Source organism: Trachurus trachurus (assembly GCF_905171665.1).
Source record: "Trachurus trachurus genome assembly, chromosome: 6".
Taxonomy (NCBI): Eukaryota; Metazoa; Chordata; class Actinopteri; order Carangiformes; family Carangidae; genus Trachurus; species Trachurus trachurus.
This window is the reverse complement of record NC_139897.1, coordinates 22,445,318-22,461,328: the sequence shown is the minus strand read 5'-3', so window position 1 is coordinate 22,461,328 and position 16,011 is coordinate 22,445,318. Positions and strand designations below refer to the sequence as shown.

Here is a 16,011-nt window from a genome sequence, read left to right as displayed (position 1 = left end):
TTTAACATTTTAATTACATAAAAATTATTAAACCCCTTAAAATCAAGAGGGCTTCGCGACCCCCCCTGGATCTTTGGCGCCCCCCTTGGGGGGTCCCGTCCCCCAGGTTGGGAACCACTGCTGTAGGTGAAGGGACAGTTTAAGCATGACAACACTCCCCGTCCCTGTAGGCCTATGTACAGCCTTTTTTTTTAACCTTTATTTAATCTTGAGAATCATTGAAAGCAAGCCCTCATTTTCAATGATGTTGAGAGAACAAGACAGATATTAACAACACAATATCGTATAGATAAGACAACAACAACACAGCAAGTGAACAGCTGTTTCAAAGTTTCAAGAGGTTTAGTGTCATATAGATGGTAAAAACAAAGCAATTTGAAGCCATGTAATGAATGAATGAATGAAAGTCTTATTTTCAATACCAACCTGAACAAAAAAATCTATTACTGTAAGAATAAATATATTTTAAAAAAGCTAAGACTAGAGTGAGAAGTGATATAAACTGAGTATATCACTAACCTTAAAACATAAACTAACAGAAATGTGCACCTGCTATTCTTGAATGATGAAATGTTTGTATTGTTATGTCAATTGTTTTTATAATTGTTGTGCACCAGTTTCTCCCTCGAGAAAAGAGATCTAATCTGAAGGGACAACCTGGTAAAATTAAGGTTAAATAAATAAAACCTGAGTGTATTACAGTAGCAACTTGTACTATTAGTTACCGGTGAGCATGACTGATACTGAATTCAGCTACAGTCTCTCATCTACCACCAACACTGTTGTCAAGGTAACAAGGTATCCTATAATGATGCTACTCGGATGTGATGTGGAGTCAAAGTCACAGCGTCCGTCTTTTCTCTCTCCCCCCCCTTCCCCCCAGGAGTCTGACAGCGCTGCCCGGCCACGTCCTCCAGCACCACAGCGTCCAGCTGTTCTTCACCTCCACCAGGCCTCTCTCACCCAACTGTCCTCCCTCGCTCCCTCCTTCCTCCTCCTCCTCCTCCTCCTCCTCCTCCTCCCTCCCTCCCTTACCCTCCTCCCCTCCCACAGCTCCTGTAGCCCCGACCTGTCCGTTCACCTCTTCTTCCCCCCCCTCCTCCTCCTCCTCCTCCTCCTCCTCCAGCTCAAGTAAGTCCATTATTGGAGTTTCATTTGCTTTAGAAAAACAACATGTAGCGGGAATCGTCAGATAGATGTGAAGCGCTGATATTGTGAGAGTGAGGCAGCAAAGTCTTTAAGGTCAAGGGATATAAAAGATGAGATCTCTATTCTTAGATGCAGGGAAAGAGAGAGGAGATAAAAGAGTTCATGTCATGTCTGGGCTCTGGGGTTTGGACAGGAGAGAGTTTAAAAAAAAAAAAAAGAAAAAAGAAAAAGAAAAAGAAAAGGCAGTGGAAAGGACAAGGCCGTGATTCTGGATCCTGGTTGGTGGCGGTGACGAGGTGAGAGAGGTGAGGCTGCAGGCAGGATTTTCAGTTTGTGTTTTGGAGGTGTTGGAAGCAGCGGACGAGGTCTATTTTAGTCTGGTGTGGGAATTCAGCGTGGCATGTTTGTGTTGGGAAGCCTAGAGTGTGGTGACCTCATGTTGATGTGTGCGTGTGTGTGTGTGTGTGAGGATGTGTGTGTGTTTGTGTGTGTACTCAGTTCTGTGAGTGTGACTTCATCCCAGAGAGTATTTATAGTTGGCGGTGCAGTGTGTTTCTCTGTGTGCTTGTACATTTAGTATCTGTTTATACCTCTTTGTGTGTTTATGTGTGTGTGTGTGTGTGTGTACGCGCGAGCCAGACTCACTGGAGACCCCGGGGTAGCAGCGATAACATGAATGTGTCTATAACTTTGCTGTAATGCGCAGCCACAGACACACGGAGCTGGGCCCCGCGCCACCACAGTTTAATCACAGTCCATCTTTCATGAGCTGGATATTAGCGCCGTAATGTCACAGCGTTGGATCGTCGTGGCTCACTGGCGTTTTTGGTTAATGGCTTCATTTCAATAAACACTCAGCAGTCACACTTCTGTCAGACAGGAACAAAATGAAGCGAACGTTTTGGAATAATAATAACAATACTGATCTAGAAGTGTTTATTTGCATTTGTCTATATTTGCATTTGACTTCACAGGCTGGTTAAAACTCTTGGTTTCCCGTAGCGACTTTAAAGCTTGTAATAAGAACCGATTTATAACATTATAATTCACCAAACATACACACACTGGACACACAGGTAGTTTATAGTAACTATTTCACAGTGCGGGGAGGGAGGGGGTCTCAAGACACGAGATCTCACAGAAAACTTGCGAGATCAAACGTGATTTTAGATGAAAAACAAAAACCTGTGGAGGACGATAGATGTCATAACACTATAGTAGCTGTTCTGGTGTGTGCTCCATGGATCTATTTTAAGAACATATAATGTAATAATATCAAATAATAGGCCTAATAATAACATACATTCATACATGGTCCACACTTTTTAACAGCATAAAACGAAATAAATGGCGGTGGATAGAGCTCACTATCCACTGCGGGATTTTCTGTGGGAGGTATGCAGCCTGATTTGATATCATTATGATTCAGGATCGGGGAGACTCCGGCTCGGTCGGGACCAGTAGGAAAATCATTTTGACGACACTTGACAGCACAGGATGCAGCCAACCTTACATGTCAGTGACGTCATTATCCATCCCTCATCAGAGTTTGGACTTTAGTGAGTGCAAATGTCTCTAAAGCTGCATTTATCTTTATTAACCATTTGAAAAAAGATAACAGGAGAACTGATACCCTGAATATGAAAGCTGACAATGACTTGTTGCAGTGTCACAGAATTATAGGCCTTACATAACCAACACAAATACAAATACTAGACTTTCCAGCTGCTTAGGACAAATATTTGGACTCTTTTTCTTTTTGCTAAATGAGTCAAGATAAACTTGGATCAGAGAAAGAGAAGAGGAGAAAAACTGACACAGTTGCACAAGTTTGACCTTTTGGTTCAACCATGATTTACTCTCTCATCTAAAAAAAAACATTTATTTTATGAAAACACAACATTTCGGCCTCCAGAGTTAAATCAAATCATCATCACGTTAATATCACAGTTTCAGAGTCTGCGTCCGGTTTACAACTCACACTGCACCGGGTTCGTCTGTGGTTGTTTGGGCTTATAGAGGCGTCCGGGTCGATGGTGGTCAAAGATGTTTACAAGCGTCTGATTTCCACCGGAGGAGTGAACATCACTCATTCGGTATGTTGCTGATGGTCGTGTTGTGTTGTGTAGCTACAGCGCCGTCTGACACATCGCTCCCTTAGGCGCTGGACTGGGTTGAGATGTGCGGACTGTGATGATTCACTTTCACTTTCACACTGGATACCAGCAGCAGCAGCCTGCGTGCCTTCGTGCGTGCGTTCGCTCTGTGGAAACATCTGCATTTGATCCGAGGACTCACAGTGTCGTCGTTGTTGTTTGGTCGATGAGAGACTGAGACTGTGTTGTTCTAATGATGCTGATGCTTTTGTTGTTTTTCCTCTCAGATCTCGGCTGCATGCTTCAGTACAGAGGAGCAAACAGGTAAGATAGTTTACTCTGTCCATCCTCCTCCTCCTCTGGAGATGCACCGATCCCATACTGGGATCGGATATCGGCTCCGATCCAGTCATTTCTTTTTTATTAATATCATACACAGCAATACAGTTACAGAGATCTAGTGTTATTTATTTCTTTTTGCTGCTAATCTACACTTTATTATGTGTTAATAAATAATATTAAGTACATACATTTATATCTGTGTTAATTTTTTACCTTTTTTTTAAGGCTAAATGTTTATGTCAAGCCTGATGCCTTCACTCACATGGCAAGGTACACGGTGCATTCATTCAACAGTAGTATCGGATCGGTATCGGATTGGATTGGATTGGATTGTACTTTATAGGGAAATTTGTTTTGGGCTCTGAGCCACTGCATACACAAAACACACAAAACACACATTCAAAACAGTGAAGGGTGCTTCCACTCTATACAAATAAATCAATAAAATCAATATCAATCAAACCAGCAGCTCTTAAGTTAAAGTGCTATGTGCGCAGTGGTTCGATACAGAGAAAAACTAAACCAATAGAATAAAACCAACGGTACATAAATAAACTAGAGTGCTACATTCACAATGCTTGCATATAAAAATAATAAAACAATAAAACTATACAAAAAAGGTATCGGCCGATACGCTCAGCCTAGGTATCGGTATCGGATTGGATCGGAAAAACTGGATCGGTGCATCTCTAACCTCCTCCTCCTCCTCCTCCTCTGACGGTGTCTCCTCTCCCAGGGCGGTGTACCGAGTGGCCAGCATCCAGCCCGTCGTCAGCACCCACAGCTCCGTCTTGACCCGCTCCGCTCCTCACCTCTCGGCGTTCCCCCCTCCCCTCCCTCCGCCTCCTCTCCCTCCTCAGCCCTCCCCGCAGCTCTGCTCCCTCCCTCCGGCGCTGCCGTCCCCCCTGGCGGGCGGAGGCGACGGCTCCTCCCAGCTGCACGCGTACTCCCAGCCTCTGCAGCACTCCCAGCAGCACCACCCTCACCTGCAACCCAGCGGCCAGTCCGGCGGCGCACAGCAGCCTCACCTGTCCAATTCCCAGCCGGCGTCCCACTCCCACTCTCTGTCCCTGTCCTACTCCCAGTCGTCCCGCTCCCAGTCCCACAGTCAGTCCCCGTCGTCTCAGTCTCAGCCCAACACCCCGGAGCAGAACGGCATCCTGGACTGGCTCCGTAAGCTTCGGCTCCATAAGTACTACCCCGTCTTCAAGCAGCTCACCATGGAGGAGGTGGGTCATTGGTTTATATAGGACATTTAAAGGGATAGTTCAACATTTTTTTTGGCAAATTGGCCCATTGCCTTATATAATCCCTATAGTTTTAGGAGTAGGTTCGTTACCTTTAATTGTCGGTGCAAGCTATTTTTAGAATGGCGGAGCAGAGCCGCGAGCTGCTCAGAGATTTCTTGGTTTCTCTCATCAAACTCATCAAATACACAATCCAACAACTCCAAAACGCTCTGGTGGACAAGTTGTGACCTGCACATTCACCACGCTATGAGATAATAACAGAACGTTACGAGACGGAGTTGTTTTAGAGGCAAATGCAGAGACTGCTTGATGAAATACTACCCCCGACAGGAACACGCATCAGTGGTTTTGCATGAATTTACCTCCATCTCGTAACGTTACGTTATTATCTCATAGCGTGGTGAATGTGCAGGTCACAACTTGTCCACCAGAGCGTTTTGGAGTTGTTGGATTGTGTATTTGATGAGTTTGATGAGGGAAACCAAGAAATCCCATTAGCCTCCGTAGCATAGCTCTGAGCAGCTCGCGGCTCTGCTCCGCCGTTCTAAAAATAGCTTGCACCGACAATTAAAGGTAACGAACCTACTGCTATGACTATAGGGATTATGCCAATGTGCCAGTTTGCCAAAATGTTGAACTATCCCTTTAACAGAAAACAACAAATTCCCTCTCTTTAATGTCTCTGTGTGTTCTGATTGTGTGTTTTCCTGTACAACCTCCAGTTTTTAGCGTTGACAGAGGAGGACCTCAACAAATACGACTTGACCCAAGGAGCGAAGAAGAAACTCAAGACCCAACTCGAGCTACAAAAGTCAGTGGACAAACCTACAACAATCACAAATCACAGCTTTTTTTCTGCCTCTATGTTGTCCTGTCCTCAGTGGATCGCCTCTGCTGACTATGTTTTTATCCCTTGTGTGCAACAACTCCACCGAGGCCAAAACACGTTTGGTTGTGACCTCAAAAGCTGAAGTGTCATCCTGTTAGACTCTCCATGTATGTGTCCCTTTGAAGCTTGTTTGCCAAAACTGGATCACTGTGCTTCCTCTCACATTCTCACGTGCTCGGAAACCTCCAGAGCATCTGGAGAAAATCACAAGAGCAGATTTTGAACTAGAGGGGGGAAAAAAAGCTCAGATATTGCTCCTAAAAAATCATTCTGTCCTTACAAACTTTATCAATGTGCGAGCTCAGATCTGGACCAGCAGATAGATTATAGTGGGATTTTAATTTTCCTTCCTTGCATAATTGTGAGTGAATTAAAATTCTCATGATTTTGGATGTTTGTGAGCAAGATACGTCTACATGCATAGTGATGTATAAATTACAATTTGGATTTTATTCCCACCTGTAAAAACATTCATATAAGTGATTGATCTATGTGTGTTAGTGTGTGTCAGTGCAGCTGCTGCCTTCACAATGAATGTAGAGCAGGAACGGTCTGTATGTCGTCAATGGTTAACCTGCTGCCGGTGGTCCGGAGAGATAAGATGTACTTAGCAGGAGATAACAGACAGAAATAACATGCAAAACCACAAAAACACCGAGGTGCAAGCGAATGCACCTTCATGCTCCTTCGCCCTTAATTACACAAACACACACACACACACACACACACACACACATACCTGCATTCCTCACATGTGAACCTGCTGTTCCTATCTTGTAATCATGTTTCCATCCGCATTATCAACAGGTTTCCATCAGGCAGGTGACAGAGTGTGTGTGTGTGTGTGTGTGTGTGTGTGTGTCTGTGTGTCTGTGTGTGTGTGTGTGTGCGCATGCTTAAACAAGACATGAATATGGAAAGTTCCTACAGAGGTTTTCCATGCGACGTGTTTGCAGATGTGTTTGTGGAGCAGCAGCTGGGATGCTGAGGAGCCTGTTGAGTGGACAGTGTCTCCCCCTGCTGGTCGTTAAAAGGACATTTTCATTTAAAAATCTTAAAGGAATAGTTCACCAAAAAATGAAATTCAGTCATTATTGACTCACCCTCATGCTGATGAATACTCTGGAGTAGTTATTTATTCCTCAAAGTGTAACTGGAGACCTGGGACCCATGAATCAATAACGCCCGACACAAAAAAGTCCATAAAACTACACAAAAACCTTTTAATCTTCCTCCTTACTGCTCGTCCGCTGCAATCCAAGTGTCCTGAAGGGATATAGTCCAGAGTTTACTCGAAACAACGTAATTTAGGACATTTTTACAGCCCAAACGGTCCTGTATTGCTCTCTAATGTTCACGCGCCCCAGGGAAATTCAATACAGGACTCCTTGACTGAATTTCATTTTTTGGTGAACTATTCCTTTAACAAATCAAGCTTCTAAGACCATTTTTAGATATATTTAGAAATATAAAAATGCATCTCTCAGCCACCTCTGTCTTTTTTTGTACAGTTTAATAAGCCTCTTTGTGTCTCTAGCAGGGAGATGAAGATGGAGAAGCGATCCTGCAGCGGCATCGCCAGGGTGATGCCTTCTAGTCACATGGGACCCTCAGCACACACGACCTCCACTGCAGGTAAGGGTTAAATTTAATGTTAGTTTTCATTTTATTTATGTTTTTCATTTGTGACATTGAAAAATGTTCAAGTAGTTGAGATTTTTCTCATTTTAAGCAAGAAAATGTATTTTAAAAAGTACAAATAAATGATATAAAACATGCGTATACATCCCTTTATACACACAAATGCACATATATAAACATATTCACCATTAGCAGATGCACAGTGTGAAACTGTTGGATTGTTATGATGGTGATGTGCTGAAATGTGTTTCAGGAGAGCTGCGGGTGGAGGTGGACGCGGCGTCGCACCATCACCCCGTCTCCACAGACAGCAGCTCCTCCTCGGGCTACTCCAGCTCCTCCTGCTCCCCTCGGACACCGCTGTGCTGCGACTCCACCTTCAACAGGAGCAGAGACGTTCACAGGCGTAAGTGTCTAAACTTTTAAGGGTTTAAGTGCAGTTTAAATCACTTTGTTCCAACAAAACCCAAACATTTATCAGAAACCAACATCCCATCCCCAGGAATTTAACTTAGAGCTCTTGTCTTTAGATGTAGGACGTTTATTACACAGGAAATGAAATAGCAGAAAGATACTTCCAACTTGATTCTATCTGACAGTATATTGTATACATCCCCAGTATATTAACAAATGCACAGCTCAGTTATTTAAAGGGAAACTATGCAAGTTCGGTCGCTTTTCCACTTTGTTGCTAACCCTCCTCCCAGCCATGTGCATTTGTTTACAACGAAGCTGGCGAGAAATCAGTCAATAGAGCGGTACATAATGTTACATTTTATATAATGATATTATGACATGTATATTTGTGTAGTGTAATCTGTCATAAACAAGAGGTCAAGGGCCCGTTTGTGTTATAGTGCCATAGAGACGAGAGCTGGGACAATAGTCCTCTGCTCTGTCCCTCATCAAACTCATCAAATACACAATCCAACAACTCCAAAAGGCTCTCGTGGACAAGTTGTGACCTGCACATTCACCACGCTATGAGATAATGAGGTAACCTTACAAGACAGAGTTGTTTTCGAGGCAAATGCGTAGCCGGAACTACATTCCAGACACGGCTGCTGGGCGGAGTGATTTCAAATCCCGCAAGTAGTTCCGACTATTTGTTTCATGTGTCGTAATTTTACATAATTATATACATGATTATCTCGTAACGTGGTGAATGTGCAGGTCACAGCTTCTCCACAAGAGCCTTTTGGAGTTGTTGGATTGTGTATTTGAAGAGTTTGATGAGGAAAAAGGCGAAAGTACCGTTCGCCTCTGTACCGTAGCTCTGAGCAGCTCGCTTCTCTGCCCCGCGGATCTAAAAACAACATGCACCGATAATTAAAGGTAATGAACCTACTGCTATCACTATAGAGAATGTGAAGTTACGTCACGCCGTGGGACGTTGGGCGCCATCTTTGGAGGATCGCGAATGTAAACACTTGCTCGTCTCCCTAAAAAAAGTTCCCCAAAGTCGCTTAAAAGTAATCATGGAGGGACAGCTGCTGCTTAAAAAAATGCCACAGTAGTATGTGCAGTTGTGCACTAATACCAAAAACGAGATAGTTCACGATGTCTGGATAAGTCAGTGGAGGGAGTAAATCTGGGTCTTGAATCCAGTCCCCACTCTCTGTTTACGTTTGCGTTCCTCCAAAGATGGCGCGGACGTCCCACACCGCAAAGTGGACGTCAGCTTCACATTCTCTATAGGGATTATGGCAATGGGCGAATTTGCCAAAATGTTGAACTATCCCTTTAAATGTAGGAAGTTTATTACTCAGGAAATGAAATAGCAGAAAGATACTTCAGGTGTTTAAAGCAGACCCCCCCCCCCCCCTCTGTGTTTTCTCAGGTGTGTCGGGTGCGGACGCAGCGGGAGCGGCTCCGGAGAAGGACCGGTCCTGCCTCTTCATCCTGAACGCCACCGGCTCCAGTCGCCCCACGGCGCAGGTCCTCCCCGTCCAGACCGACTCCGCTCCTCCTCCTCCTCCTCTCCCCCTCTCCTCCTGCTCCTCCCACCTCCCCTTCGGCCTCCCGCAGCCGCAGCCCCCCCCCTACCACCACCACCACCACCACCACCAGCAGCAGCAGCAGCAGCAGGCCGGCGGCTACCCCCAGACCCTTCTCTCCCCCGTCTCCAACCCGGCGCGCATCATGACCTCGCCGCGCAAGCCCCGCCCCCCTCCGCTGTGCACGGACGACAGGACTAAGCCGCTGCCGTCTGCTGCTGCTGCTGCGGCGGCGGCGGCGGTGGCGGTGGCTGCAGGCTTCAGCCCCGGGGGTCTCGGGGGTCTCGGGATGGGGATGTCGGGGATGTCGGGGATGGGGGGCGTGCGGCTGGAGAGCCTGTTCCCGGCGCTCGGCGGCGGCGTGGACGGATCGTCGGCGCTCCAGGACTCGGGGGTTTGTCTGGGCGCCGTGGGTCTGATGGTGGAGACCAGCTCCGCTCTGACCTCCACCTCCAACAGCCTCCACCACGTCTCCCACCCCCCGCTCCACTTCCACCTCTCCTCCTCCTCTTCCTCCTCTTCCTCCTCCTCTTCTTCCTCTTCTTCTTCTTCTTCCTCCTCCTTCTCTTCCTCTTCCTCCTCCTCCTCCTCCTCCTCCTTCTCATCGTTTTCCTCCCCCTGTCCCTCCACGAAGTCACAATCTGGGAACTCTGGAGGTGGAGGTGGCTTCGTTTCCATGGCAACCGCCGGCAGCGTTCCCGTGGCCGCGGTGCCCGGCAACACTTACTACCCCGCCCAGCCCACCTCCAGCCCCTCCTCCCCGTCCCCGTCCTCCTCCGCCTCCTCCTCGTCGTTGGATCAAAGTTCCGGTCACGCCGTCACTTCCGTGTGTGTCTGCAGCTCGTGCGGTTGCCGGGGAAACTGCGGCACCTACGGGGCGTTGCCTGGATACGCGGCGGCCGGCTACCTGCAGCCGTTCTCGGCCGGCCCCTCCCTCTTCACGCTGGGACCCCTGCTCCACCTCAGCCCCCTGCTGGCCTCGTCCAGCAGCGCCGGCGCCGCGGCCGCGCCCTTCTCCTACCCCATGATGATGCCGCCGCCGCCGCTCTACCGCCACAGCCCCGTGTCACATGACCAGCAGCACGGCTTCGGCTTCTACCACCCGCACGGCACCATGGGAAACGGAGGCCAGAAACGGGCGGCGGGGAGTCTGTCGTGTTATAACTGTGGCGCCAACGGACACAGAGCAGAGGACTGCAAACAGCCGCCCATGGATTCAGCTCAGCAAGGTGAGTTTATTCCCCTATTTAAAGGAGCATTATCGCAAATACAGCAGTAATAGCATAAAACAAACTGAAATATGCAAAAGATAGGTCGGGGGGAGCCATAACTAAATTTACAAAAAAAATCGCCAACAGTGTAGTGTCCGTGGGGCAAATGCAGCATTTGTCTTTGTTATGATCCAAGCCGGCCGGCGCTTGCTGCGTTCGATTGCACTCGGAACTCGCAAATCCGACCTCCGAACCGGAAAAATGCAACAGTAAATTGTAATGTAGCAGTGTTAGGCTGCTTACAGTCACTGAATCGTCCCACTGCGGTCTGCACGTTACACCAACGATCATACATTTGTAGGAGGAAGTTACAGTTGCTGTTGTTGCCGTTGTTGTGGTTGTGCGCGAGTAGAGCTGCCGCTTCCACTAGCGAGTTTTCTTTTTCCTTTCCCGCGATTGCACGTTCATTCAGCCTGGTGAGGGAGGAGGATGGAGGAGGAGGGAGGAGGAGGGAGGGGGGAGGAGGGAGGAGGAGGGGGAGAAGGGGAGGACTAAACGAGGCTCCTCTCTCTCTCTGACAGCTGCCCGCTTGTTTATATCTGATATGCTCCGCCTGGCTCCATCTAGTGGCCGAATTAAGAATTTGGATTTGCGATAATGCTCCTTTAACTGTAATTATTATTGTTAAGCCTTTATTTCAAACATGAAAGTAGAAGTATTTAGAAAGTAGAAGTATTGAAAGTAGAAGTATTTCGAACATGAATGTATAAAGAAACTGACAGAAGACAAAGCAAACAACAACTACAAAAAACACACACAAAAAAGCAAAACAACACTTTATAATAAATACACACTATTAAAGGGATAACGAGGAGTTTTGGAAAGCGAAGTGTTCTCATACTACATTTACCATGAGCCTCCGCGCGCACGGTGAAATTCTTGGACCGGCGCAAGACGGACGTTTTGCCAAGAATGTTTTCATTCATCAAGAATGAAAGTCAGAGGTTCGACGACGATCAGATACCGTCGTAGTTCCGAGCATTAACGGCGATTCGGCTGCGTTATTCCCATGACCCGCCGGGCAGCGTCCGCGAAACCGAAAGTAAGGAAATGCTGGTCGGCTCGCCCAGCATTTCCGCCACCACTAATAATAACAAAATAACAATAGAGACAAAATGATATATTTATCGAAAATGGAGCCATTAACAAGTGTGGGTAACGTAGATTCATCCACATTAACGTGAGACTTTTTTATAACCAAATAGAAACTCCTTGTTGTCCCTTTAAGCATTAGTTAAGCATTAATAAAGACTGAATTCTGTATTTATAATGCATGAATACTCATTTACTAATGAATGTAGTTTATAAACACAGTTAGTGCTTATCAATGATGAGTTAAACATGTTTAACTGTGTTTATAAACTACATACTAATGAGTATTCATGTGTTTATAAATGATGAATTCAGTATTTAATGCTTAGCTAATGCTTAATAGTGTGTACTTATTATAAAGTGTTACCACAAATAGTAATAGAAAGAAAAAATAAATTAATAAACACTCTTAACATGCTCGAAAGGGAGTAGGAAGAAGTAAAAAACTTATATGGTCCTAACCCTTGTGTATAATCAAGTCATTTAAAAACAATTACTTATCTTATCTTATCTTATTTTATCAGTCCGCTTCAAATCCATTTTCCTTCCACAGTTTCCATCAATTTGAAAATATCTCTGCTTTTACAAGACATGTAAAGAGCCACCTGGAAATTAAAGTTTTCCAAACCACTTTGTTTTAGTTTTAAGTGGAAATGTCACACTTTTTGGATTAGAAAAAAAGTGACAGAATTTATTTGGCACTCGGGTTTCATTATTTCAGCATCTTATTTCCATGTTTCACAGGGACGTTCCGGCTGAAGTACACTCCTCACTCCGACAGTAAGGACTCAGGGGACTAACCAGCAGAAACACCAGTGGATCTGAAGACTCCTGAAGACAACAGCGACCTCATGTTCCTGCTGAACGCTGGGCAGCAGCTGAACGGCGACGTGCCTGCGTGAAGAGCCAGTGTGCGCGTCTGTGCACGACGAGGCAACGCGAGACAAGACTCCTCCTCCTCCTCCTGATCCAAACATCCAGACACCTTCTTTCATCCTCTGTGATTATTTTGCAGCAGATAAAAGAGACAAGACAAGGATGGAGATGGAGAACAGATCCCTCCTCAGATCTCAAGGAGAGGTGGGATTTGTAAGGCCTGGCATCCACAGAGGAAACACCAGCTATATGACTGAGTCTCAGTGCATTTTAACTTGTTCTGAATCATAAAACCCACTTTAATTGATTCATGCTCTTATTCTGAAAGACTGGACTCCTATAGGATGAACTGTATGTCCATGTCTCTAAATGCACAAAGCAGCTCCAGTGTTATTTTCCCTTGTCAGGAGAAATGAAGAGAGCCGTTTTCTCATCTTCTGATCAGGTTTGATTCACTTCTGTCCACAGATCTCACCCTACAAGGGCTGTGTCCCATTTCCATACTACACTCTAAGCTATATATCGTATATTATATTCACATTTCTACTTTACATATATTTTTTGGCAACTATGATACAACAGGAAAACATAGGCAACTTTACTGCCACTGTCAATTTCACATCGTAAAGAGACAGAAAACATGCTTTTCAAAATATTGTTATTTTATTTTCTGAGGTGTTTCTGGGTTAGTTTTTACATTCTTTTTGCAGCTAATTTACTTTCTGAAAATAAAGAGTCAAGTGTTTTTAAAGGGACAACGAGGAGTTTTGGAAAAGCTAAGCGTTTTCACACTACATTTATGAGCCTCCGCGCGCACCGTGAAATTCTTTGACCGGTGCAAGACGGACTCATGTTTTCATTCATCAACAATTAAAGTCAGAGGTTCAAAGACGATCACGTACCGTCGTAGTTCTGACCATAAACGGCGATTCGGCGGCGTTATTCTCATGACTCGCCAAGAAACCGAAAGTAAAGAAACGCTGGGCGGCTCGACCAGCATTTCCGCCACCACTAATAATAACAAAATAACGATAGAGACAAAACTATATATTTATCGAAAATGGGCCCATTAACAAGTGTGGGTAGCGGAGATTCATCCACATTAACGTGAGACTTTTTTATAACCAAATAGAAACTCCTCGTTGTCCCTTTAATTTTACATACTGACATACTGTTTGAGTGTAGTCTACTTTGTCACTTTGACCCTGTAGTGGAAACTACAGGGTGAAAACCTGCATAGGAAAAGTGTGCAACTGTACTATGGATTCAGGACACAGCTTAACTGTTGTTGTTTTTGTTTTGCCTGATTATTGTTTATCAGCCCATAAAAAAAACATCTGTTAATTGTAAAAGTTCCTTATGGAAATACATACACATACAATGTTGGTCACACCTCGAGGAAAAACACTCTATGTTCACAAAAGTGTCTTTTTGGTTTGTTTTACATTTGTACTTCAAGACGTCTCCAATCTGATTTGAGGGATTTGAGGGATTTTAGCTCCACGGCTAACGGTGCATTCAGCGGCTGCTTGGCCGTCAACCAGTCGATGCACCAGTAGAAAACGACATGCAGCAGCAGCAGCATGCAGCTCCATTAATCTGCATGTGACAAGACACTGTGCAAAGGATGCAGCAGCTTCACGGTACATACACGATATCCAGGCGACTTCAGTGTCTGGAGCTGCGAGGCTGCTGCTGCTAACAGGATCATAGGACTTCTCACAGAAACGTTTTCCATTGTTGCCTATTGTGATGCGTTTACTAGTAATCAGTAAACACAGCATCACGCGTATTGATGAGCATCATTGGGACGCCTCATTAAAGAGTCGACAGTAACGTTGTGGCCTCTGAAGGTTGTTACAGATGGAAACTGCACCGGCCACCTTCATGTCTTCATCAGTCGTGCCTTTTGGATCCGCAGCTTCTCTACCTCTGGCACAGGCGGCCACTTTGCTGTCAAACAGAGCTCCTATCAGACTTTTAGCACTGATAGTATCAGCAGTTCACACCAGCGTTTGCAAGGTGTCATCCAAAGAGAATAAACATAAAGAGAAAGAGATTTTCTTCTGGTCTGAGTTTGATGATGTCGACCTGACCGGATGTTTTTTCGCTCCAAGAACGATGGAGCTGCCTTTTTTTTGTAAGGAATATGTACAGTGTTCATGGCAGATTGAAGCCAGGACGGTTGATTTTTTGAGAGTTGTTGTTGTTGTTGTTGTTGTGTTGTTGAGTGTGTGTGAGTGAGTTGCTGGGCAGGACCCAGAGTTTCACAGACAGACACGAGGACAGCTGGTCCTCCAGACGAAACTCTATCTGTGCCCCTGGAGGGCGCAGCACAGGGATGTGGTATGTTTATTTAAAATAGTAAAAAAAAACTCAGTATGTTAAACAATTTCTGTCTTGTGTTGAAATTTAGATTTCAGCTGTGCAACTGTCCTGATGGAAATGGCCTTTTTTCATCAGTTACAAATCAGAAAACAGCTTTATTTTCATCATTTTATAAACGTAATACCAAAGAATACTTTTTTTTTTACTTCTTATTTTCACAGTACGCCATGGTAACGTGATGCTCCAGCATGCATGTTGCTTCTGAAATATTTTGTGCAAATGTTTGAACCCAGTTTATAAGTATGCACTTCATTTGTAGGACAGATTTTATATTGTTGTTAATTCTGTTGAACTTTAATAAAAAAAAAAACATTTGCTGATCCTCTCCTTTCATCACGTCGTCCATGTGGTTTATTCATTACACAGACGTTGAAATTTCAGTTTCTGATTCACAATGATCTGCAGTCCTCCTAACAATGAGCCAACATGGACAGAAACTGAAGCAGCCAATTGGACTTCAGCCTCCATTCATTTCAGTCTGCCTGGGTGAGTGTCTCTATCTCCAACAGCAACTCATAAAACTAAGGAATCAGATCTAAATCTTGTAACTGCAGGACTTGGGTTAAAATTGTCCCACGGCGCAGCGCTGAGATTACAGGTCTCACTTTGTCACAGAGGATAAAAAAAAAACACAATTCTCATTCACGGAAAATTACAGAGAACACAGTGGGATATAAAAACTCTATTTATACATGTACAAATATATATTTTCACAATGCAATAAAACACAGAGACAAAAAATGACTATTGTCTTTTTTTCTGCTGCTCTCATTTGTTTTTAAATGGCCATTATATTTACATGTTCAGTTTCAGGCCAATTATGATAAACTGACTGATGTCAGGGAAAACAAAAAGCCCTAATATTATACATCTTTCTTTAAGTTCAGGAGCAATATTTAAAGACGTGACCTTTGGCATTTTCTCTATCAATAAAAGATGATCATCAGATAAATCAACAATGTAAATAACTACTGCTTGCTACCTCTAAAACTAATTTATGGTGAGAATAACACAAGAAAC

The 16,011-nt window shown here is 44.7% G+C and overlaps 1 protein-coding gene across 1 annotated transcript in view; it reads left to right on the top strand.

The window, feature by feature from the left end:
- zcchc14 (zinc finger, CCHC domain containing 14) overlaps positions 1 to 12,901 on the top strand; it is a 30,722-nt gene extending 17,821 nt beyond the window's left edge. The window contains exons 6-11 of the mRNA XM_083974249.1: positions 4,592 to 4,816; positions 5,560 to 5,652; positions 7,247 to 7,367; positions 7,621 to 7,773; positions 9,208 to 10,593; positions 12,472 to 12,901. Of these exons, the coding sequence (XP_083830375.1) occupies positions 4,592 to 4,816; positions 5,560 to 5,652; positions 7,247 to 7,367; positions 7,621 to 7,773; positions 9,208 to 10,593; positions 12,472 to 12,527 (2,034 nt within the window). The 3' untranslated portion in view covers positions 12,528 to 12,901. The remainder of the gene's footprint in view (positions 1 to 4,591; positions 4,817 to 5,559; positions 5,653 to 7,246; positions 7,368 to 7,620; positions 7,774 to 9,207; positions 10,594 to 12,471) is intronic.
- Positions 12,902 to 16,011: the final 3,110 nt, after the last annotated feature.